Source organism: Chanos chanos, chromosome 10 (genome assembly GCF_902362185.1).
Source record: "Chanos chanos chromosome 10, fChaCha1.1, whole genome shotgun sequence".
Classification (NCBI taxonomy): Eukaryota; Metazoa; Chordata; class Actinopteri; order Gonorynchiformes; family Chanidae; genus Chanos; species Chanos chanos.
In genome coordinates this window covers 30,598,341-30,623,876 of record NC_044504.1, presented here as the reverse complement: position 1 = coordinate 30,623,876, position 25,536 = coordinate 30,598,341, and the positions used below count along the sequence as shown (strand labels likewise).

Below are 25,536 nucleotides of genomic sequence, written 5' to 3'. Positions count from 1 at the left end.
GGTCCTCCTAGGCCTCGAGAGCATATGACCCTAGGGTGTGAAAAACTCTGCAGTAGAGCTCATGGATCCAGAGCAGGACCTCAAATAAAATACAGATTTATTAACTTAAAGGAGAGTAACATGGAAATATCGTAAACACCTTCATTCAGAAGAGGTCTGAGAATCGGAATAGCACACTTTTGCTGGTGTAGTTGTCCTAAACATATCAATAATGATGATAATTACAGTTTTGTTCAAAAGTTCACAGGGTCACTACAAAAGTAATAGGTATGGAGAGACTGAACATATTAAGTGTTACTACATCAATCATATTATGGTAAATGTTTGCTCTGTCTTACTTTCTCCTTGGTCTCTGAACCCAATGCACAAAGCAAGCAGCAATTACAATTAGTTGTACATGTATGTGTGTGTGTGTGTTTGTGTGACATGTATAATGTCAAGAACAATGAATCAGAGAGTGAGGAATTTTGTGACTACAAACATTGCAGCACAAGCGTAGGAATGTATCCGTTACTCTATTCAGTGAAAAGTGCAAAAATTACAAACTATAGATCACTTGGGAACAGAACAGAAGCTTTGCAGAGGAAGCAACTCCAAAAAAAAAAAAGTATACATTACAGGAAAGAGTCTGTTGTGGCTATTTCACATCAGATCTCCTAAATAAGAAGTAGCTGGATGTATACAAACATGTGACAGTTATGTTCCGCCTTTTTTTAAACTACCGACAGCAAATTAACGACAATGTGTTAATGTGGTGTGAACTGGAACAAACCCAGATAAGGAAGTCTTTCATCTGGATGATTTTGTAGGAGCTGCAGCACACGACTGGCGTGGATAGCCATAGCAACAAATGCCTCAACAAAAATAAAATGTTCCAAACAAAGGCACATCTCTGACATCGGGATGAACTGTGTTCTCTCAGCTGCATTGATTTCGCAATTCATCATGAAAATATATCATCTAAGAATCACAACAGAGGAGCCAAGAACACCCTCCGGTCATAATGCCAACTGAACAGACCAAGAACATTAATTCAATATCAGCCCACTGTGATAAGACACGTTGCCTGTAAAGATTGAACTGGCCTGTCCATCAACGGATCCATAAAGTGTTATTATTACAGACCACAATACACTGGAAGTGATAGAAGGACGCAGGTCATTCCTGTAATATCCATCAGCTTTGTTTTTCAGTCCCCCACAGAGATATCATCTGCCTCCCAAACCACTGCCCAGATAAACAAGCTGTAATCTTGTTTGCCATATTCCACCGACATAAGTACAAGCTGACACAATTCCAATCTGTTTCATTCTTCCAACGGATGGTTTCTCATACTGAAGGCCAGATATGGAATCATTTGAGAGTAACCTATAATATCCCAGGATTCAATATTTACAAATGATACACCAAAGAAAGACTTTAAAATAGATAAGATCTGCTGCATGAAGACACTACATGATGCACAGAGCTTCTCCCTCATTCAGTCACATAACTTTGCAGACCACTTAAAGCTTGGGTTGCTTTCATTACAAGCTGCATTGCGCCATGCACTCCCTCCCTTAACCGTACTTCCATCTGTAGCCTAATGACTCTAGTATGTTGTGTATGAGGCCACAACACCCATATAACCATGCTCCAGGTAGGGCTTATTAAATTACACCCACCTTTCCGCTGAGTGAAATGATTCGAGACTAGCTTGAGCGACCCTTCCGCCATACATAAAACAGTGCGACATGGCTTCAGTGTGACTTGGAAAGGTGCTCCATCACTCCAAGTCAGGAGATTAATGGTCGAAAATGTCACAGAGAATAAGGTCATGCACCAAGAGACTTGGTTGGAGGAGAGGGGGTTGGTGAAGCACTCTGTTGTCTGACCAGAGTACTCCATTCCCTGCAGTGTCCGGGCATGGGTAGACAGGAGGCTTTTTTATGGAACATTAAAGATAATGTGGATGCCATTCGTCTACCGACTCCCCGAATTACACCACAAAGACATATCACAGAGAACTGAAAAACAGTCAAAACAGGCTAAGCGTGCGGAAAATTATACTGCTCAAACTGCATTTCAGTCATCTTCTCCAGTAAACTGCGGGGCAACCCGGACCACAGGTTACTGCAGGGAAAAAAAAGACAATATGTTACCTTATATTCATGCACTTTACGGCACGTTGAGCATACCCATTCAACCTCATTAAGGAGGTTAGTGGTCCCATAATGGCACAATATGTCATCAGACTCACTACTCTGACCTTCCATTTATGAAGATGAGGAAAGATTCACCAGAGAAGCGTCTTTCACGTCCACCACAAACTATCCACTGTGGCCTCCACTGGCATAGATGCATGACTCACTGTTCCTCTTCTCGTATATGGCATTTCCGCCCCTACAATTCACCAACCAACCAACCAACCAAGCAGAACAAAGCTTCCATACATACGACTCTATGTGAAGCATATCAAGCATATCAAGTTCCCAACTACTCTGCAGTTACTCTCACTCTCTCTCTCTCTCTCTCTCTCTCTCTGTATATATATATATATATATATATATATATATATATATATATATATATATATGAACACACATACATACACACCTTGGTTAGAAAGCTGACAATGAGAGGGAAGCCTACACATATCACGACATGACCATCTTTCCCTAAAGCAAAGATCCATCACAGCAACAACAATGACTATTGAGTATATGTACAAGAGTATATCTCTGAATGATAGCCCGGGCGCTATTTATGCTTCTGCAGCTGTTTTAAGACTAAACAGCAAAGAGAGGGTGAGGATTTACATCAGGATTTGGAGAGGCTGCAGATTCCCGCGTTTAGTGCAAGCCTGAGACTTGTGGCAAACATGGGAATCAGCACTATTTGGAGACTGATTATCCAGCTGCCATATCTTGCTTATGTTGCAATACAGAACTGAGAAAATAATATTTTAAATGCGTCTGCTCAAAGCTGATGCTTAAAGTGTATAGATATCTAATATGATGCTCAGCATAAAAGTTAAACTGAATTTCCATCATATCTCACCTCTGCTGTTCCCCCAGGTGTCAATGGCACAGAACTGACTGGGTGTACATTTTGAAATTCAGTTTGGATTACTTATCTGGGCTCAGTGATTTGTTCCGCTCTGCCACTGTCATTCCTATCACTGATCTCATCATGGCACTCATCGTCACTATACCTAGCAGGACATTTTGACCAATAGCATGCAAGCTCCTGAATCGGCAACAACGTATCATACATTGCTTCATTGTAAGTATCACTCAATTGCACACGGAAGAGAATGTTCAATAGCCACACTGAATTCACAAGGATGGATAATAATCCACCAACAACGAATACGTACAATGGGATGCTTGACCCCTTTTACCTGCAACACACACACACACACACACACACACGTCGGCAAACAGAACTGACAGAAATCACTTGATTGATCATATTCAGCGCAGCAGAATTAAATCCTGTCACATGCATGTGCCTCAAAAGCTTTCGTAATCACTGTACTTATGCAGTCAGTTGGCATGGGTTGACCGTAAACACCCCATTTCACACCGAATGAATTGGCTGACTGTATTGGCATGTGCCGTATGAAGCCATGAACACCTCTTTCATTAAGGGAGTTTGTATTGCATTACCAGATTATCAGACAATCCTATCACAGCAGAGCCTTTGGAGCCAAACCCATATCGTCATTGTGGCCAGCCTCCCAAGCAGCACACACTCATGCCAAAATATGATTTGACAGAATCACGAGCGGGTGCCAGAACAGGAGGCAATCTGTTGTCTTCTAGTCTATAAGAAAGCAATGATAGCAATATAAAAAGCCAGCACTCCTGTAATGATATTGTGCATTGTTTGTTGAGTTTTACAGGGGTCAGGGTGATTGATGCCTGTGCACAGGTATAATGTATGTCTATGAATACAATCATGTCCTGCTCTCTGACAGTTTTCTATTGTTTACTGGACTGCCCAGCAAACAGTGACTGTTACACTGACTGCTATTAGATTAGTCTGTGCTTACGTGTGGTGTTTCTTTGAAAGGTGCTTAAATCCAGCATTTCAAGGTAATGTGGAGTGAGTAATGAAGAGAAAACCCATTTACCACTGTCACTGAGAGTGAAAGTATGTATCTCAGCCTTGTTTAGTTTTTACTGTATTTTGCAACTGCTCTTTCCCAAAACTGTAAACATCAACCTTGGGAAGCACACTGTACTGGCCAAATACTCAAACAAAATCAATCATTTTACACAAAAACACAGTATGTTCCATCTACATAAAGATGTTCCTTCAGATGCCACACAAATGCTATAAAAGATGTCAAACATAGACATTACTAAACAGTCAGTACACAGTGCTCTGAACAGTTAAATATGCTACCCATCAAAGGCGTTAATGGATCAGTGTTTCTATGGTTCTGTTTTCTTTGATTGGTTTCAGTATGAATTCTATCAATATTGTACTTGTACTGTGATCTATATAAATTACACAAATGATGCAAGCATGAAATTGCAGTGTACAACATTAAAATTCACAATATTGTATTTTCTGACTTCACCTGAATTTTGACTGCAAACAGAAGAACAAGGGGAAACAACTACAAACATATGTTATGTTTTTCACATTAGGTTTTATAGCTTTTGTTCTGAGTATTCACATAATATAAGGGATCTCTCTCTCTCTCTCTCTCTCTCTCTCTCTCTCTCTCTCTCTCTCTCTCTCTCCTTTTCCTTTCATATATCTAAAAAAAGATAGAGAGAAAAAAGTCTGTGCAGGCCTGTGTGTGTGTTTGTGTGTGTGTGTGTGTGTGTGTGTGCATGCGCGCGCGTGCGTGTGTGTGTGGACTGTCATAACATGTAATAGAACATGCACAACCACCACTGCACAAATCTCATCAGAGACAATTGTCCTCTTGCACTTCTACTTCCTCTTTCTTACCCCCCTCCATTCATTGGAAGTCCTTCTCTAGCTCCCCCTCTCTGCATTACCAAAGAATATGAACTCCCCTATGAGCTGCTCATTAATATTCATTCAAAGTTCAGACTCCTGGCCAAACAACTGAGCTTATTAGTATCTGCGGCTTAAAGAATGTGTTGAGTTAAGATTACTTGAGGTTGGTCTACTGAATAATGGCATTTTCTACATCCAAACATGGGGTTACCCATGTTTTTTTAAGAGACTAATGAAGTTGGTTTGGCAAAAAAGGTTTAACAGGTCTGCCATCCGTGTGAAAGCACATTAATAGTGCTTATAGATTTGGTGGCCAAGTCTTTCTTTCATTGGTTAATGTAATGGTTTTGGACTTGGTGCTCATACAATCGCTTTCACTGTGTAAGTGATTGTTGAAAAATGTGATGACCACTGAAGGTTCAGACTGAGGCAAACTGCCCTCCCAGCAAAACTCACAGTTTTAAAAAGGTTAACCACCATCCCTAACAAAAATAGATTTACCAAAGTACCATACTTCTTCTGTATAATGTGCTGTCAACTTCAAAATAAATAACAAGACACAAAAACCAAATGATTTCACTATCACTGGTCTTCTTTTGACAATCAGCTCATTCTGGAGCACCCTAAAACCGAAATCTCATCACAACATTGAACCATTCCATCATAATAATGACATTTTTCATCTGATGACATCATGGTTGAATACATATAGAATACAGTTTCCGGCACTGTTCATTATTATGTAACAACTTAATACGCACTCATCAAAATCATCAACAATTATGCAGCGTGCTCATTTTCCACTGAAGCTTTGAACCTTTGAAAGTGTCGCACGGGGGAAAAAAATGCCAAAACAATGTGTAAGTAATTACATAATTGGGTGATGCCAATAGGAAAATGGAAAGTGGAGATTAGGAAAATAATTTGGGGAAATTACAGGAGTCATTCATATCCCATCTGGATGTTTGACAAGCCTTTTGTTAGAACATCTCATAATGTACAAAGCCACCCATGTGTAACACACTGAACACTGAACATATCTAAAACCGAAAGTACTCTACAGTAAAGACATTTAGAACTTCTGGTCAAAATAACTGACTGTAAAGACAGTAATGTTTCTTACTAACATTAATTGATCCATGCCGTAACTAGTATTGTATCACTCAACTCACTAGTGATCTCTGTGGACTGCTAAGTGTTACCCATATACAAAGATCTCCTGATATGTATGCAAAACTTTTAACGCGATTTTTATTCAGTGTGATTAATTTGTTGAACATGATCTATCCATTAAAAATTAATGCATTCTGTAGAAAATTGGGTAAAAAAAAAAAAGTGACTTGCACGGGTACCATTTAAAAAATAAAAAATGCCCTTAGCATACCGATAGTGGATACTCATTTGAGTAGAGGTACTTTGCATTCCTCTGATACAAGCAGTTGAAAAAACAGGGCCACATTCATCTCATTCATCTATTTCCCGAAAACTGCTGACATCAAGGGGACAAAAACACAAAACACCCCTCCAAAAAAAGGAGCGAACATAAAAACATTGCCAAAGAAGACGCAATGTTAAATCAAAAACACAGGGGAACCAAAAGGTAGAGGGTTCCTCCCTGGAAACTTGGGATACAGACCTGGATGTAATGTGTTTGGTCTGAGAGCTGCCTTCAGGCTCCATCTGTTCTGGTCTGAGACTCGTGAAGGAGTCTTTAAAGTCATAGTCCGCTGTCGGTAATTTCATTGGAGTGCATTATAAACTGTGAGACATGACACATTACCCTCCAGTGCCACTGGTGAACCACTCCAAAATGTGTCATTAGAAAAAAAAAAAAAACATTTCTTAGACAAACAAGGATCTGGAAAAACACTGGCAACCCAGAACCTGCAGAGGCTAAATTATCCCCCATTTCATCTGTTCATTTTGGTGTGTACTGATGCAGCAGTGGCATGCATAATGTACATCAGCAATGCTAAATGGCGAAACCTGCGGCCAAATAAACAGACCCTGAACTTGGAATGAAAATGGCAAGTAATGCCATTTCTCTTGTTTTTCTTTTTCTTTTTTTTTTTTCTTTTTTTTTATCGCTTTTGGCCATATTGTGCAGAACTAACTATTCTGTCCATGGAAGATGTGTCCCCTGCTGTTTCCTTCAGATTGAAATACACCACAGAGCTTTGGAGACACCACATCCTTGAGGAGATATTTGGCTTTCGAGTTACAGCTTCAGTTGTTACACTATATTTGCTCCTCTACAAGCTTTCGTTGGGCTCTTCATTCACTGGTCTTTACCGGGGAAAATGTACTCTACATCTGTTGATCTCTGAATGATGTGGGCGCTAGTCAAAAACATAGAGGGAATATGACACTGCACAAAACCTAGAGTAGGTGTTAACCTAGACTGACATATTTACAGCAACTTCTTCATGCGGTAAAATACTTCCCTGTGGATATATGAATGCACACATAACGTGTAGTACCTTGTTCAATGTGTTCTCGCATATTTAGGAACATGTATTTCCAACATAGCAATATCATACAGACACTCACATCAGTCACAGAAGCACCTCTGAAGTGAGTCTGAAAGACTAGTATAGTTAGTGCATTCAGCCAGACGTATATGATATTTATTGCTTACAAATATTCCTAAATGTCCTAAATTTCACCATTACGCCACTAAACCCAGCTGTACATTTCCTCCACGGGTCAACGATCTGTCAGCTTGCAGCCTGGTATAGAGGTCCTTCATTGAATTGTCTATCTGATTGGAAAAATGCAGTACCTCATATAATTTCAAGAAAAAAAAACAGATGCAAAAACAGATTTTGTGTCTGATACAATAATACAATACTTGTATTAGCATTGCCAGAACATAATGTTACACTCAAAAAGCACACACAGTCACATGCGCACGCACACACACACACACACACACAGATACATGCATCTCAATTAAAACATGTCCAGACAAATGACACATCACACTTAACACACACAAAAAAGTACAGCCAAGAACTAAAATAGACTGCCACATGCTTATGTACAATACCAAGAACAGAAATTTAACTTCGATTGAAAGCAATATGAGGTATGGTTGAGTTTTCTCCTCTCTGGTTGAAAGCCCGTAGTAGGGTCTGGTGTGAACTGAAGAAATCAGTAGATCAGAGTCAGGCAGAAATTTCAATTAGGGAATCACTGCAAAAAAGATCTTGAAAGTTATGTGTGCCACAGAAAGCAAGCTCAAATTAATCCGGAGTGGCGTATAAAGGAGACTTCTCTCATTGTAATCATGGCAGATAAAGCCAAAGTAATATAAAAAGGTGAAAATTCAATTTTCTCACTGAAGGAAATGATTGGTGTCTGTGATCAGGTAGCAAAAGAGATGGAGGGTGAAGGTTTGCTGCAAAATAAAACCATCTGTTGAATGAAATATGAGATATGTGCACTTCCCGAGGGCACTGTCTTATTATAACTTCTCTTCTTCTTTTAATTAAAGGTGATGTAGAACGGTGATTGGCAGGTGATTTTAATGTCATCGTATGAATCCTATTCATTGCAAATTGCTTTCTTCAGCACATTGACGGTCCAGTATGGATTACTTGTGTTACACACACACACACACACACACACACAAAATCCCAGCACTCCAGCATCAGGATCAGCCAAAGCATTTCATTTGTCATACCCTTTGTGAAATTCTTCTCTACTCCCTTGATTTCATACACAATCCACACTCCTTAAGTTGGTATATTGAAAAGTCATGACTAGTCCGGTTATCTGATGCATATGCAATGCACTACAGGCAAATTCAATATGGGAGAAGAGGTAAGACAGACCTAAGCTGAGGCATCAGACACCTAAATAAAGATGATTTTACACGTGTATATTTTGCCATTAGAAAAAAAGTACAACAGTCTTTTTTTTTTTTGGTTTTGTTTTGTTTTGTTTTTCCACAAACCTAGACTTATCACATGTAGTTTATGTAATTGCTACAGACAACCTGTACAGTAGGTACATAATGTACCCCTGAGATGAGCAGTCTGTACACTGGGTCATCTCTGTCTCATCCCATAGGGTCATAAGGTCAAACAGTATATTCTGTCACATTGTGACCTCAGTGTGTTTTTCAGACTGAGATGAAATAAGAAGGGTGTGCCAGCTGCTTGGAAACATCTTTTAAAGGATTATATTGGATTACGATTAGGGAGACTGAAGCTGTGTGAAGTTTCCATGAAATTATTTATTCGTCTTACACAACAGCTAAAACTGAATTTAACAAATAAATCATATATGAAAATTCAAATGCTATATCATGCAGTTACAAATCAACAACAAAGTAGTACCAAGCACAGGTTGTGTGTCAATAGGCAATCTATGCACATTAAAACAGTATAACTTAATTCTGCAGGCATGCTGACTGATGAGTAAAGTGAAAGAGGGTTACACTAACGGCTAACCCCCTGAGAAAAATAATGTATTAACTTTCATTTTGTTTATTTTAATTCATTTCCAGAGCACTGCTTGAACAAAATAAAAAAAAAACTGATGGAAGACTTTTCAATTTGTATGACTGTTTTTACCAACAGTAGGTTGACTTGCTGTTGGGGTTACTCTTGTTTATATGAATTATCCGAGGATTTGGAAACAAAATGTGAAATTCAGCTAAAAAGAAAAAAAAAATCAATTTGTGCGCTATGCACTATTATGTTCTTTTAATATGATGGAAACTGAGGGGGCACATACCCGCTAAGCATCAATCAGCCATGACAAGAAGGCTTTCCAAAGAAATAAGAAATATAGGAAAAGAGTTATGCCTACAGTATTGTCTCATAACAGAAACAAGGCAGTGAGAGCATACTCTTTTTAGTAGAGTGATTTTGACCTGGGAACAATGTATTTTACATAGTTTACGTCTCCTTGTTAAGAGAAATTCTCATATTAATATGTAAACTTTGATTTAATGGTAATTAGTAATAAGTAATTACAAGATTTACCTGATTATCGCAGCACTCAGAATCTAATTAAAAACCATTTACTACATCACACGTTATAAGGAATTTGAGGCACCAAAACTGCATTTTGCATTCTTGCGAAGGCTTAACACTGAAGTGCTGATCAAAAAATTCCCTGAGAAACACGCATCACATTCCCCGTTGCTTTATTTTAATCACACTCTGTCTTAATGCCAGCTCTTCAAGAATTACATTAGGTGTTCCCTTATCCTTGACCTAAAATTCTCCTTCCTATGATACACACTCAAGCTGAAATTTAACCAAGACCCGGCAAGTCTGTTCTTTCCTCCGTCTTTTGTTGTGAAGTCTGGAGCATCTTGCATGCTCCATTGAGCAAAGTCAGACTTGGTTAAAAACAACCTTGTGCAACAGTTGAATGCTCGCTTGCCAATTTCACACTCTGCAGCCCTTGAGAGATATTTTAGGCACTACAAGGCATCCTCACATTCACAGAACTAATGATATTGGAAAAATCAAAATGCTGAAGACATCATTGTAATGTACCTCTGATATGAGACTCCATCTGCACTGTTCTTATTTTATAATTCAGGTGATGTTATCTTTTTTTTTTTTTTTTTTTTGTTCTTTTGTCTTTTAATGGGCTTTTGCAACATAACAATTCAGGTAATCTCAATCACCAATACAATAAGCCTTCTTTTTTTCTTTTTTTTCTTTTTTTTGTGTCGGCTTGTCGGTGGGTTGGCACACATGGCTTGGCATGAGTATTACAACTGTGAATACATGCACTGAACCATGCAGTAATGGTTATATACTACAAGGGTTACTTGCTCATATTACATTCCAGATTTCAATTATCCTTCTCGTTCCCTATATCTAAAAAAAAAAAAAAGATAGAGAGAACGATGTCTGTTCTCTCTCTCTCTCTCTCTCTCTCTCTCTCTCTCTCTCACTGGTTTTCTCATTTCTGCCTCTCTCTGTACTATTGCAAATCGTTTGCAGCAACAATATGACAGGGGCTTATTAATGGTACTCTGTTCTGGCATTCACACTCAACAAGGCTTGAACAAATGGCAGTCCAATATGCAATTCACTTTGATAAATGATTCAAATAACACTAATGATGCTGTGACATCAAATGAAATCTATTGGATATGAGAGAAAACATGGCTGAGGGCATACTTAGTGCACAGTATTGCATTTTCATTTTCAATATATTTCCGCTTCATTCAATCACATTGCGTCTCCTGATTTGAGTACTGTCCACAACACCACATGCTTTTTGTTCTCAATGGAAAACAAGATTAAAGCTGAATCCGTCATTCAGGTTTACTGTAATTAGATTTTAGGAAGGTAACAAAATCAATCAATCAAGCCTGTCAAACATTTTAGATTTGAACAGACGTTTGCTTGTTTAATTGTTCGATTTAATCTCTTGCGTAAAGGTATTAATTCTTGTCAAGAATGGCACTAAAATCATTGAATAATACCATTGCTTTTTCTTGTTGTTGTTAAAAAAAAAAATACATCTGAGAGTTGTGGGTTCTGAAATCCTCAAACAAAAAAGAAATGAGGATGAGTTTAAATCCCTCACTGTATCTTCCAGAAAGTCATTAGGTCGAAGGAGTGTGGAGGCTGAAGTGTGAGGGTCGTTTTTATATAATGAAGCTCCGCTGCTCCTCCGGGAGAGAATGCCGGAGGCCGGCACTCACATTCAGCGGATTTGAAAATTAATGTTTTGAAGTGCTATCTCAAAAAGGTCCCTCAGGGCACCTGCTGGTTGCCATATCTGCGAGCAAAACGGCACTCAAATCGCATAGAGGTATTCTGATTACAGCTGGGCTGTCGTTTCATATCTCTACATCAGTCGCCCCATCAGAAATACTAGTCTTGACAGACAGAGTGTGTTAATAATTCAGTGAAATTTTGGCACTTTGAGGCAAAAACCACAAAAGACCTATTAAAGATGGCTTGATGGGAGGAGGCAAATGGATAGTTCATTCATTTTAAATATTAAAAGTCTTTTTTTTTTTTTTAATTTGTTTCCTCTGTTATATGTTTCCTTTTCTAAATCCGACAGTTTTGTACCCATTATACTCTAAGGAGCTATAAAGTTGTAATCCTTTTTCTAGGAATATTAAAGTTTTGAATGCACCTATCTCAAGATTTCGATTACATTATTATCGAGGATTTCCTTAAAGGCCTCGTACAGAAACTGCAGACAGTGAAAAATAAGGGTGTAACGGTTCTGAACCCGAGACCGAAACCGCAATACAAATGTCCACGGTCCCCTCCACCCCACCCCCCACCCCCCAATCCCAACTCACTGCCAACCGCTGCATGTGCAGCCTGTTGAGCTCTCATTACATTACTAATGTAACAAAACTCTTTTTACATTTCACAGTTAACACTATAACACATACCAATCATGAAATTATTATTCTATTTAAAGTTACGTCAAGTTGTATATTTTGTGTTAGGGGTATAATGGTACACATATTTGGTACAGGACGTTCGGTTCTGTGTGTGATATGATTTGAGTGAATGTACTCTAGCTATAACCACGCACATTACCTGCATAACTTTTTTATGCTCTGATGGTCAGTCGACCAAAATGTCAGCGAATAAAGTGATACTTGACAAGATACAGTGTGCCTCTCGTCTATATTTCTGTATGCGGAGCTAAAATTAAAAACTCAGTTTCCTCTCCGATTCCATAACGGAGCCATAACTTAGCAACTGAATTAGCACATGTTCATTGAAGCAGCCTCCTAAGTTTGGCAACCGTAAAGCCAGAGCTTCAGGACCCTCCTGTATCCTTAAAAGGTCCTCTGTTTGGGAACATTTCGGTTTTCCAGTGAACTACAGTAGCAATGGGCTAAGGCAAGTGGATAAGACGAAGGCAGCGTGCTGACATTGTTAAATCGAGTATGTTGCTGGCAGTACATTGAACATGATCTCATTTGAGACGGCATCATCCAAACGTGAATATCGAATATGATTACTCATTTCAGACGGCATCATCCAAATCATTACCGGTACAAGGAAAAAACAAGGCGGAGAGCAAACTGGAAATTATGGCCAGTTTGCCATTGTTTACACGCTTGTGCAAGTTAATAAATTTACAAGTAAATTCATATTAAATGAAAGGAAATTTCATGCTTTGCATATGTTTTTTCACTGTACAGAAACTGTACCGAACTGTGCTGTGACTTCAAAACCGAGGTACGTACCGAACCGTGACTTTGGCGTATCGTTACACCCCTAATGAAAAGTTTATTTTATGTGGCAGATTGGAACACAACTGTGTGCTTTTTGTACTCTTTCTCTGAACTTTTCCTTTTATCTTCTACCTAATGTTCTGACAGCACTGTAAAAAGATAAAACCTTGTTTGCAAAATAGTATCTGTAAACACTGCTGTTTCATTATGGGTGTATTGCTGTATTATCCATAATATTTCATGTGTGTGATCACAGCATACTCTGGTATGTATGTAAAATACACCGATGTTATCAATATGTCATAGACTCTGCTTCTTTTTCTGTTTTGTAATATACATCTTTGGGGAAAAACATATGAAATGGCATGTGTCTTTCCCCCAAATATATACATGATGCACAAACAACAGCATTTTCTAGAGTAAAAAGAAGAAGAAAAAAAAAACATATGCCTTGGTATTCTACAAAGAGAGAGGCTTTTTCTCGTTGCTGGTAAAATCCAGTCATGCACTGAAGAAATGTCAAAGTCTGACCTCTTTGTACCGCATGTCAGCCCAGTCAGTATGACAGCTAAGTAATCAAAAACTGTAGTATGCCCATGTCTCCACAGCCATACTTCAGTCACTGCCACACACTTCCTTTTATGAGGTCCAAGCTGCCCCTTGTCCTCTTTGAAAAACCAGCTGAGTCTGTCAAATACTATGGGGGTAACCCAGCCCAAAAGTTCCCATTAAAAAAAAAAAAAAAAAAAAGCCATTCATGAAAATCAGTGAGTTCCACTCTAAATCTCTGTGTTTATTCCTATATAGACTGCTTACAAAAAATACCCTATTGTAGTCCACTAATATTTCATATTTCAAGGGGCACTACAAGGTGTTGAAAGCTGAATTTTTACATAGTTGTAGGATGCCAACAATCACTGGACAATATTTCTCACGCAATCTGTTGCTTCCAACAATAGACCATAATTACTAATCAACTCAAACGCTAACTCTGACTACTGGCACGGATTTTAAGAGTTACCTTCAGTCCTTCACTTGCTAATAATTAATCCCCCGCTGAAAAGATGAGAGCTTTGCTTGCTTCCAGAGGAGCAGCAAAACACATCCATGCAGGCATACACACACATACACACACACACACACACACACACACACACAGACAAATACTTGCACTTAAACTAACAAGCACACACACGAGCATATAGGTAGCCAGCTTTTTCAGTGCTAAACTAAACCATGTCTCCTGAGCTGATTTGCTTCACCTATGGCTGCTTCCCTTATCACGCCAGAAGCCTTTGATTACTCTGCAGAAAAAATACAATAATTGCCTTTGGAAAAAAAAAGTAACAAGTACCAGTGGAAAACAGCGTCTTTTCTAATGGAAAAAGAGAGCTAAATGAAGAAAGGCCACACCAACATAGTAGCACAAAAGCGGGGGCCCAGCTCAAAACAAAGTGTTTGTTTGTTGTATTAACCTCTCCAAAAGCTTGCCTGCAAGCCTACTGACGTTTATTTACTGGACACCGTAAAAAGCCATGCTTACAGCTGATTCAATGTGTTAACAGGCCAATGCGAGCAGAACATCAAAAGAATCAACAAACACTGTCAATCCAATCGATTGAAACACTTCCAAAAGCTTCACAGATACATCAAATCACTTTCATTAGTTTCTCACAAACAGTCTTCTCTGTTGATCCTCTTGACTTTAAACACAGTTCTCACCACACATAGGCCTAAACATCTTAATTTTCATGAAGCAAAAGCAAATTTAAAAGACACGCAAATATTTCTGAGATGAATCTGTTGCACATAACTAGCCACTTTTCCATGAAACAGATGTTAAATATTAATGTTAAAAAAACTGTTTCCGATTTCCTAAATTCATATTTGTAAGAAATGTCACTCAGACAGTCATCTGAAAAGTCACCAAGTTACCATTCCTGACCATAACACAAATCTTCAACATTAGCTACCTTATACACACAGACATGTATGGAACTTTTTTTAGCTATAGCCTATAAGACATCTGAGAAACCACCCTGAAAACAATTTTGAGAGGTGAGATAAAGAAACAGCAGCTACAGAACTACCACAGGTTGTAATATTGACCCCCCCCCCCCAACCCCCCACCAAAAAGAAGAACCTTTCATGAGACCAACTGACCAATGCTTTTAACCTAGGTAGAGTTCTAACAGCTGCTCATAGCCCAAATGTCAACAAATTTCTTCATGAGTGCAACATGAAACAAAAATTACAGTAATCCTCCATTGTGCAACATTAAGAATGCAAAAGATTGCATGTTCTATCTGTTGCGGTCCTTTAATGTCTGGAAAGAAACGGTTGGCTCTGTATGAACCTATCTGAGGGGTGTGCTACAAAGTGGGATTTATAGGTTAGCAAGCTAACTTCGGGTTCAACTCAGTCATTCGTATTATAAAGCTTGCTCCCTTATTAACAAAGTGTATCACTAGTGCCACTTGGGATTCATGCCTCACCTGCTCCAGAGTCAGTTAGACTCCAAAGTCAAACCTAGCCTCTAGGAAACATGGTGTCACCTCTTCTTGAAAATCCTAAAGAACCCGGCGCTACCGTAAAAAGGTATGTAAAATGACTTGAAAACAGCCCTGTGTGACATCTTGTCTATCGTCTGCATGTATGGAGCCTTACCGAACTTTATTTGTTTTTGTATCATGTTCACACAGTTTCAATGCCATTGAATATTTCTATTTATATGATATTAGGTATTGTATATCGCGGTTACAGCAATTGCTTGTTGCATTATTATGTTTCTTCTTTTCCTATTTAATTTGGACGAGAAAGATGGATCTCTGTCGCCGACCAATATTTAGGAATAGATAATATCCATTGTGTCACTTGTTGCTGTGGGGCAGCCCTTCAAAGGGGTTTAATCAGGGAGTGTAGTGCTGCCCTGGCTCCTTTTTATGATCTCTTTTCTAAGAGATCCAATGAATGCCTATATTATTGTTTAAGTCTGTACTAGCCAGGGAGTGGAGAAGCACACTACATTATATTTGATTTTTATCTGTTGCCAAGACACCAGCTGTTAAAGAGGGAAATGATTAGGCCTATAAGAGCAATAAAATTACTTAAATGAGACAATAATTTGTGAGATAAATCACTGTGTCTATTCATTTAGATGGACTTCTGCATAAAATATCTTAAGGTATGCATAGTCTTCATATACAACTGCAAAGTTAATCATTTCAGATCATTTCTGAAGAATGTTAAGTGCTACCTGATTTTTCTTGCAATTAATGCATTGATATGGTTTATTATTTCTTTCTACTCATCTTCACTTAAACCTCAGTGACTGTGTTACTTTACAGCAGTTATGAGTTTCCCAAAACCTGTATAACAATTGAGTATTCCTCAAAGCCTTTATAGAATGTCATTTGTTTTCTCCATATATTGCATTTTACATGCTAGACCTATCCTTTTTATGTCCATGTATGCTTGGTTGAATTAAGAAAGCTTGTTAACTTCTCGATGTCGATGAAGCCCAAAAAGAAATGTTTAGTTGAGTGAATCTGTCTGAGAGCTGACCCCGAAAAAACTGCTGGTAACAGAAATTTAATAAAAATTAGCGAGCAGTTCAGCAGCTATGATTTATAAATTAGTGTCACTTTATGAATCCCTGTACAACATCTAATTCTCATTAACTAACATGTTTCTTCCATGTAATTCACACCATACATGTTAACTATGAGAGTCCACAAAGGAACAAATACCATACACTACATTAAATATGTTTATGATGAAGGAAAAATTCAAAATTTCATCTGTCATGAATTATTAGTTTATTTGTATTTATAATTGTCTTTGTTTTTGTTGTTGATTGTTTGTTCTTATAGATGAATAAACTCCAATTTGAAAAGAGTATTCCAGAGAGCAGAGGATGCCTGTGACAGACTGTGCTTGGAAGGCTGGCTACACTATTTTGAGTCCTTTTAAAGAGCACTGAACCATAGCAGAAGTGCAGAGAGGGTGAGCACATGATACAGGAAAGCAGGAGAATGAAGCAAAAACATGGTAATTATAACAAAAAGACTCAGAAACAAAAAAGAAGTCAACCGTGGTAGGCCTATGCAGGTAATTATTTAGATAAATATACACAAGCATTCATTCATCCATTCATCCGTTCATTTTCTTAGCCGGTTATTCTAATTAGGGTCGCGGGGTACACAAGCATTTTCTCTTAAGATATTCTGGAGATGGTAAATCCAAGGGTGCATTTAGATAAGTCACTAGGGATTGGCAAGAAATTGACAGAATTACATGACTGTAAACACCAGGAGCATATAAGTATAAATACTATGCATGGTATTTGAATGATAACCAATAAACAGGTTGGTGATGTCTTGGGTGGGAAATGTCTGAGTAGATCAGGGCTCCACATCAGGAAAATGGAGGGTTCAATTACTCAGTTGCCCTAAGACTGATGACTAAAGATTAGAAAAAAAAAAAAAACTGGAGTCAAGCTAAGCCTTCGAAGATGACTCTGATCACATTCTAAGGAAATAGAAGACACCAAAAAAAGAGAGAAAACTCACATTAGCCAGTAAACACTTCAGCAACTTCAATGCCCGCATCCTAAAAGACATCTGCTAATAAAAAAAAAAAAAAATAAAAAAAAAGCTGCCTAAGAGAAAAATTAGCCTAAGGGAAAAAAAATAAACCCTGGGTAAACAAGATTTCAATATGAGCCATTATATTCAAAATGATTTACTCTGTCACAGTATTATTCAAGTACAATGTAAAATTGCTTTTGGGTTTATCAAAAAAAAAAAACCCTCATTTAATATCTAAAAAACATTCTGCATTGAGACTCTATGAACCGGTGTGTATTACTCATACACCTTAATTCAAGTTCTTTTGCATTTTAAAAATTTAAATCATGGCCAAGCAAAAGATAATGGGAAACATCACAGGTAACCAACCCCCCCCCCCCCCCCCCCCCATCCACAAAACAGGCCTATCAGTACCACCAATATGGCTGCCATGATCTTTCCTGAAACACTAGGGTCTGCTTGTCCCTTCTCAAAAGCCAAGGTGCTCGTATAGCTGGATGGCACAGTTCCCAAAGAGGTCAGCTGCCACAAAGAGAATCAAATCTCTTCACAGTACATCTCCCCTCAGGCACTGCACCTACCTCTGCTATCAGGCAAACTGTCCTTTTAGGAATCTCCTTCTCATGTGAAAACATACACACACACACAAAACGCAACAAAAGTAAGTTTCAACGTACAGAGAACATTTTGGACAATGTAGAACTAGTTCATCTGAATAGATGTGTGTGATACTACATACTTTAATAGATATTAATGAACTGTGGGATTCAATTAACTGTATCAATGCAAATAATAAAAAAAAGAATGTTTCTCTTTTTTTTTTTCTCTCTTTTTTTTTTTTTTTTTTTTTGCCTCAGGCGTTTTTTTCACTGAATGTTGTGATGAATTAGTCCCCTGTGTACGTTTTCTAGAACATTCCAGCGACAACCCCTCAGCCCTTGGCCTATGCCAGGTGGCAGCTGTGCCAGTTCCCCTTTAATCTGCCTTGGCGACTCTAGTTCACTGCCATAGCAGCGAGCATGGGGTAGAGGAGTATGGGAAACACAGTCTCTCTCCAGAGCAAAGCTGGCTACTGGCTAGGTTTTTTCTCAGTGAATATGTAGTCATGTGGATCTGTCACAAGCCTACAACAAACAGATAATATCCACAGGACACCTTCAGGTTGCTAAAAAAAAAAAAGAGAGAAAACAACAACAAAAAAAACGTTGTATTTACGCATTAGAACAGATGACCGTAAAGGTCCAATGACAGAGTAAGACACATAAGGCCACCTACAGTTGTTCTAACAGCATTCACTGCCTCTAAAGGTTTCCATGCTAAATGTATAGCTGTGCAGGTGCTGCTTGGTATACCTCCTCGCTGTGTACTTGGTAGAGTCTGTCAGACTGACATGCATGCTTTACCCCCAGGATGAAGCCCTTTCAAAGACCATGGACTCTCAGCAGCAGTGGCATGCTGTCTGCTTACATCATTCACTGACAACCTTTACTTTTAACCTTTACCATCGCTCGCTTTAAGAGCACAGCAGCCTCGTTTCTGATTTATTCATGCATAATAATAGTGATCTGTCACTACTCAAATTTTGTCAGTATCTTTTGTTTTTCTCTCTTATTGTTTTTTGCTATGTTTCAACAAACAACTCAGTTTGACTGCTGGGCATATTAGATGCTAAACTAGTTAATAAAATGAGCCTTGGTGAGCCCCATGTAAATAAGTTGTTTAAGTATTAAAACACGCAAAAACATTAAGACAATCCCACATATCACGAGGATTCATTACCATTTAACACCCATACAAAATCTGTTACTGGGAATTGTTATGACCACAGTATCATCAACTATGTTTCTGAGTCTCTACTTATTAAAACGCATTTCCTTATATTCATTTGGGATCATTCTGCCCATTAGGGGCTTATGCTCTCCTTTCATTTCTTGTTATCTTAGGAATAAAACTGCTGTAGTGTACAGTATATCAATAATTTAATTGCACTTATTTTCCCTCAATCATTTTTCTCTCTTTCTTTGCATGCATTCCAAAACTGCTCCACTGGGGATGGTTCTCTTCAACAGAATAGAGGGAGAAAAGATTCCTTGATTCATTAGTCACATTACTCATTCTGTAACGTTTCAGAAAAGTGAAATTATCCTCACTGACTCTATGAATAATTCAAGAGAAAGTGAGGATACCCAAACATATCCTGCTGTATGAGCATGAGGCCGCTCCCACAGTCTAATGTTAATTGCAGGTGCTAGGCCTCTGTCCTGCACATCAGCGCTCACAGCTGATGAACACAGCGCTGCCACCATGCAAAGATGTCCTAATTCAATTAAGTGGTTTGCATCCATCCACAGATAATATCTGTCTAGCTACTAATGCATTCCCAGACTAATTTCTGATGACCAAAATTACATTCCATCTGCTTGTGCTATCTCTGACCATTCAAAAATTGGGATAGGAAGTAGTTATGGTACTGGAACACCTCAGCTATTTTTTTTTTTTTACTCTGTTTCTGCACACATAAAAACACTGAAAACTTTGCAGTTCACAAAAATAGATGGCTGAGGATTTTCAGGCCAACTCAACACGGAATATACCTAGCCATGGCCGGCAGAGAAGCTATACTTCAGACAAACTGCCACAGCTGCAAAACGAAGCCACAGTCTGCCCATCCATTAAAGGTCAGACCCTTTAATGACTCAGCTGGTTCCCCAGCCAATTCAAACTTAACTTCAATTGAACTAAATGAAGCATGCGATGGAACATCAAAAAAAAAAAAACAACAACAACAACAATGAATGTCGCACAGGTGTGGGATATATCACTTCCTGAGACAGTGTTGCTGCTCTCAGCGAAAAATCCAGATACTCAACGACGTCATTTCCCCAGTCACTCAGAGAACATTTTCTCTCAGCAAACATTGAGCACTGAAATAGCGTGTCTTATTGCCTTGGGTTCAAAATGGTCATATGTGCAAGCACCATTCAGACTGTGTTTTTTCTAACTATCAAGGGAGAACAGAGAGTGTGCAGACAGCCCAGAAACACCTGAAGTTGAATCATACATTGTAGACTTTGGCACTATTGTCCAGTAACAGTAGCGTGCGTAAATGGCTTCCATATGGTGGATACAAAACGGCAGGACTTTGTGTAGTAATATTTTCCACAGACCAAGGCAAACCAGCTATGAAAACAAAACTGAAATCTGCTTCAGAAGGTCAACATTTAGTTTGGTAAGTCAGAGGCACAGATTATGCAATCATTGCCCTTTCTTTAGTTACTCCACCACTAATAGACACGACAACTACATGGCAGGGCAACTTTTATGGGATCCACAGCTCATCAAGTCAGGTTTACATGAGATCCATCAGAGTTTGTATTGACTTCCTGCAACAAATTATTACTGAAACGTGCTGACTCTTGAACCAGTGTGCCACAGGACAATATGCTATGCTTGAATATTACTTTCATAAGCATCAGCGCCCTCAAAACAGACTGAACACCCTATTGATATTTCCTTCAATACCAGGTAGAACGCACAGCTGGACAATAAGCCAGCACAGCATGCCTCAATATAATCACATTTAACTAGTCGCTAGGGGTCATCATTCTGATTTCATTAAGGAATAATTGTGCATAACCAGCTTTTCAGATTATGTCACACATTTTTTTAAAAGGATATACACTTCAACAACCTTAAGCAGTATGGAACTGCTGATAGATCTCTGGTGTGTCAGTCATCACACAGATCCAAGGGTGGTTTGATTAAAAAAAAAAAAAAAGAAAGAAAGAAAGAAAAAAAGAAGAAGAAAGAAAAAGCTACAGTTTGGGTAATCTCTGTTCAAATCAAGCCACTCCATCAGCCCTGACCAGTGCTGTACACAGCCAGCTGTAACGCCTTAGGTAAGATAGCAAGAGCTGATAATGGTAGCAATAAATACATGAGAGAAGAGCACATACATACAGAAATACACATTAAAGTGCTCAAGAAATCGTCAGTGTGGTACGTGTATTCTGTTACATTTCCTCATGACAGCAAGCTATCAGAGTAACTCCATTATCACAATGTTTTAATGTCAACTCCAGCGCTCTTAAATTACTAAAATACGCACAAAGATTTTTTTTTTTCAGGAAGACAGTATACAATTGAGAGCTAGTCAGCTGATCACAAAGTTTGACTCTGTGACATTTTCATGCGTTCGTCTGATGTAATGCCTATACAGCTTTTCAAAATGCCACATTTTTCCTGTCCACTACACATAGACTTAAAGTTAAAGGAAAGATCCAGATTGGTTGTTCGATAATGTCCTGGTTCCATCACATGAAAATGATTGGAGGTTGTGTAAGCGTACGTGCTGAATCCGGCAATTTAAAATTTCTATGTTAGAAAAAGTTTGACATGCTGTCAATAGCGGCCAATAGGCTATGTGTTAATCTGTGGAGATACAATAAATGGGCGAGTATTGCAGCGTTGTAGCGCACAGTGCTTATAGTGTACGGAGAGTGCTACAACTTCAGCACATACTCATTCAGTTGGCACACAGTTGAGCCCTTCAGTTCATGCTAGCATCACTGTGGTGTATTTTTTTTTTTTTTTGTAATATTATAATGCCCTCATCTATGCATTTTACTGCCAAAATGGGGATTTCAGTGAATTACTGGGATTGCCATTTCAAAGCTAACGGAAACTGAAAAGATTGTGTAGGTCAACAGAGACAGCTGCATGATTTTTGAAGTGCAATGACACAAAGAAATTCTCATCCAATCTGAAGCACTTTATCGTGTACGTTTAGTGGTTTCCGAAGGATAATAGCGTAATAAAGGAATAGGCTGCCTCCTTTTCTTTAGTACTATAACGTGAGGCGAAACTGACATTGATAGGGTTCAGACACCGGAAAGGGCATTTAAGTAAGGTCTCCGCATAATTCTTAGGTCCTTTTGTAGGACATGCAGTAAGTTGTGTAAATGGGCATGTTTGTGCATTCTCTACCACATTCGCTTGGTGTATGCTGTGGATAAACTTGCGGTCGCCCATCTAACCAATGTATCATGCAGGTAAGGGGGTATGTATAGAGGGCTGCTTTATATTAGATACTCCATCCTATGATTAAAAATGCCCCACGCAAAATTACAAAGGAAGCTTTGTTTGCCTCGACATTTTATTGAAGGTGCTAATTATCCTCAAAACTGTCTTTAAAATGCCCGAAATGGGATACGTTATGTACAACACTTCATTTTGCGTGCTAGCAACAACATTACCTTGAGTGTACAGGACAGTTTGTTAAAATAACACACACAGAAAGCCCGCTTGTCAAAATAGACGTGTCCACACAATAAGTTAGTTTGACGTTAGAAAAAATCTAAAAATTATGTGAGCTGTTTGCAGTGTGCTGCAATGTCACAAAGAAGGCAAAAACTACATGCAATATCTACTGTAACTTTCATTTTACTGCGTAATCCCCGCCTAGACGTCTTACCTTGTTCAATATCGGCTGGTCTGAGCGCTTGGACGTTTGGAAATATATCCCCGATTCCCGATATTATTAGGAAGGCAAGGATAAATTCGGACATCGTTGCCGAATGAGGGCTAAGGCCACCGCACTTCTTTGCTTGAAGTCCGTGTCCAGCTCCTCGGTCGAGCGCCGTTATTCAGAGATGACAAGTGAAATTAGTCTGCAGAACGGACCAGCCCTCCCTCAATCCTCGCATTCAGTAGGATATCTAAGCATACGGCGTGCTGGCGACAGAGTGAGCAGAGAGAGCGATGGGAAAGAGAGGTAGAATAAAGTAGGAGGGGGCGGAGGGAGGAGATGGATTGGGGACAACACCGCAATAGTGTGACTCGCTCTGACTATAAGATTGTCAATTGCAAACGAAGGTTCCAAGGGTATCAGAAACTTGAAAATATTCTAATTAGCTGGGTAGCTCCAATAACCACACGAACTATCATAAATACCAGAGGGTGACAACTATAGACACAAAACCTCCTCATTGAAGCGGAGAAAGAACTTTTGCGGGGGTTTTTTGTTGTTGTTGTTTTTTGGGGGGGTTTTTTACAGTCGCCCAAACAAGAGCAGTTAATTGACATATAACAGATATCAGTTTTGACCAGGGCACAGGGATCATAAATTCTGTCATCTTTTACAGAACCGTACTTGCAGCCAAACATTAAGTGCCTCCAGCCTCTGTCCAAATCAGATCAGTTCTCTGTAACATGCCAGAAAAAGCAGTGATAAATAACCTATGAGATACCCGTGTAGATCTGTATCAGTACCATCTAGCATACATTGACAGAGGATATCAAGCCCATCCTCTGATTGAGGCTAAGTGGTCAGTCTGTGGATAAATCTCTCCCAGAGGCTGGTCAAATAAAATATTTAAGGCCCTGAAAGTATACTGTAGGGGCTGTCCAGGTCTCCTTCTCTCTCTCTCTCTCTCTCTCTCTCTCTCTCTCTCTCTCTCTCTCTCTCTCTCTCTCCTCTCCTTCTCTTTCTCTCTCTCTTGCTTTCTGCCTGTCTCGTTGTCCTCTTTCTCTTAAGAGTATTTGGTGTGCGCTGGCCTGTTGCTCATCTCCAACACATTAGAGATTATTTAAGACACATCCACAATATGAATAACAATTGACTGGGGGTTTTTTTCATACTTTGTGGAAAGTCTTCCCTTCACATTTACATTTACTCACAAATTTATGCCTTAGGATCATGATATAAAAGACATCAAACCATTATCTCATATTTTATTGGTTCTGCCATTAGGTGCATAGCCTTATGTTGGATTGCTACAAACAATATTGTCTAGAAAAACATTATTAAAAACACCCTTCAGCTTTCCCCTGGTCAGACATACCATACAGCGTTACTCATAAGATGGGGAAGATAGTCACTGAATTTTGAATATTCTGTAGACTGAGCTCAAGGTCTAGTGAAAACAGCCCACGCAGTGGACAGCCCACCGTTTGCTACAGGGAAACAACATATCTCAGTACAGCAAAACTGCTTCTGAATTTCTGGCACTTCACAAGACTTTTGACAAAAAAGCAGCTGTCCTCTACTTGCCATATACCCCCTTAAGCTTACAGAGAACTTAATAGGTATGTTACCGTCATCCCAATGACATTGTGTTGTCTAATTGTCATACTGAATTGCCATTTGTACTTGCTTTCTTGTGCATTTGTGGGAAAATATAATGGAAAATATATGCCCGCCTATCGGTAATTATAAATAATATTGATGCTTTTGTGTGATGGCCTTCAAATATCTGCTCAGATCACTGTGGTGATTCATTATGTATGTGCTCTGTGTCTCATGTATTGTATTTCAAATACACTCTCAGATGGTGAAGACATGTATGCAGTGTCAAGTTAACTGCCCAGACAGTGTTGTCCTCCTTGGTATATCAGAGTAGGGCTTCATTGGCTCTGCATCCCATTCTAATGAAGTGCCAAAATCTGATACAGTTTAATCCCAAATCTAAAAACATTGTAATCTGTTTAAAAATATGATAGTCTGTTTCCTTAAAATCAGTGATTAACAGTGCGGTTATGCTTCACTGGATGCTACCTGAAATGAAGGTTAGCATCACGCAACCATACATAGCACATTACTGATGTTTGGCAAATGACTGATGTTTGAGAGCCAGAATTTTCTAGCAGTGATTAACCAGTTGCTTTCTGTTTTTGGTGTTTACGTTTTGCCAATGAGGTTGTCACTGATGACTGTTAAAGGATCAGTAGCGTGTCAGATAATACTGTGCTTAGCATGTGGAAAAGTGTCAGGAAGGGATAATAATCAGCAGTCAG

General features: G+C 38.9%; 1 protein-coding gene across 1 annotated transcript in view; it reads right to left on the bottom strand.

The window, feature by feature from the left end:
* Nucleotides 1-23,309, bottom strand: part of lrp1bb (low density lipoprotein receptor-related protein 1Bb) — a 205,316-nt gene extending 182,007 nt beyond the window's left edge. Inside the window, exon 1 of the mRNA XM_030785828.1 lies at nt 23,216-23,309. Within this exon, the coding sequence (XP_030641688.1) occupies nt 23,216-23,309 (94 nt within the window). The remainder of the gene's footprint in view (nt 1-23,215) is intronic.
* Nucleotides 23,310-25,536: the final 2,227 nt, after the last annotated feature.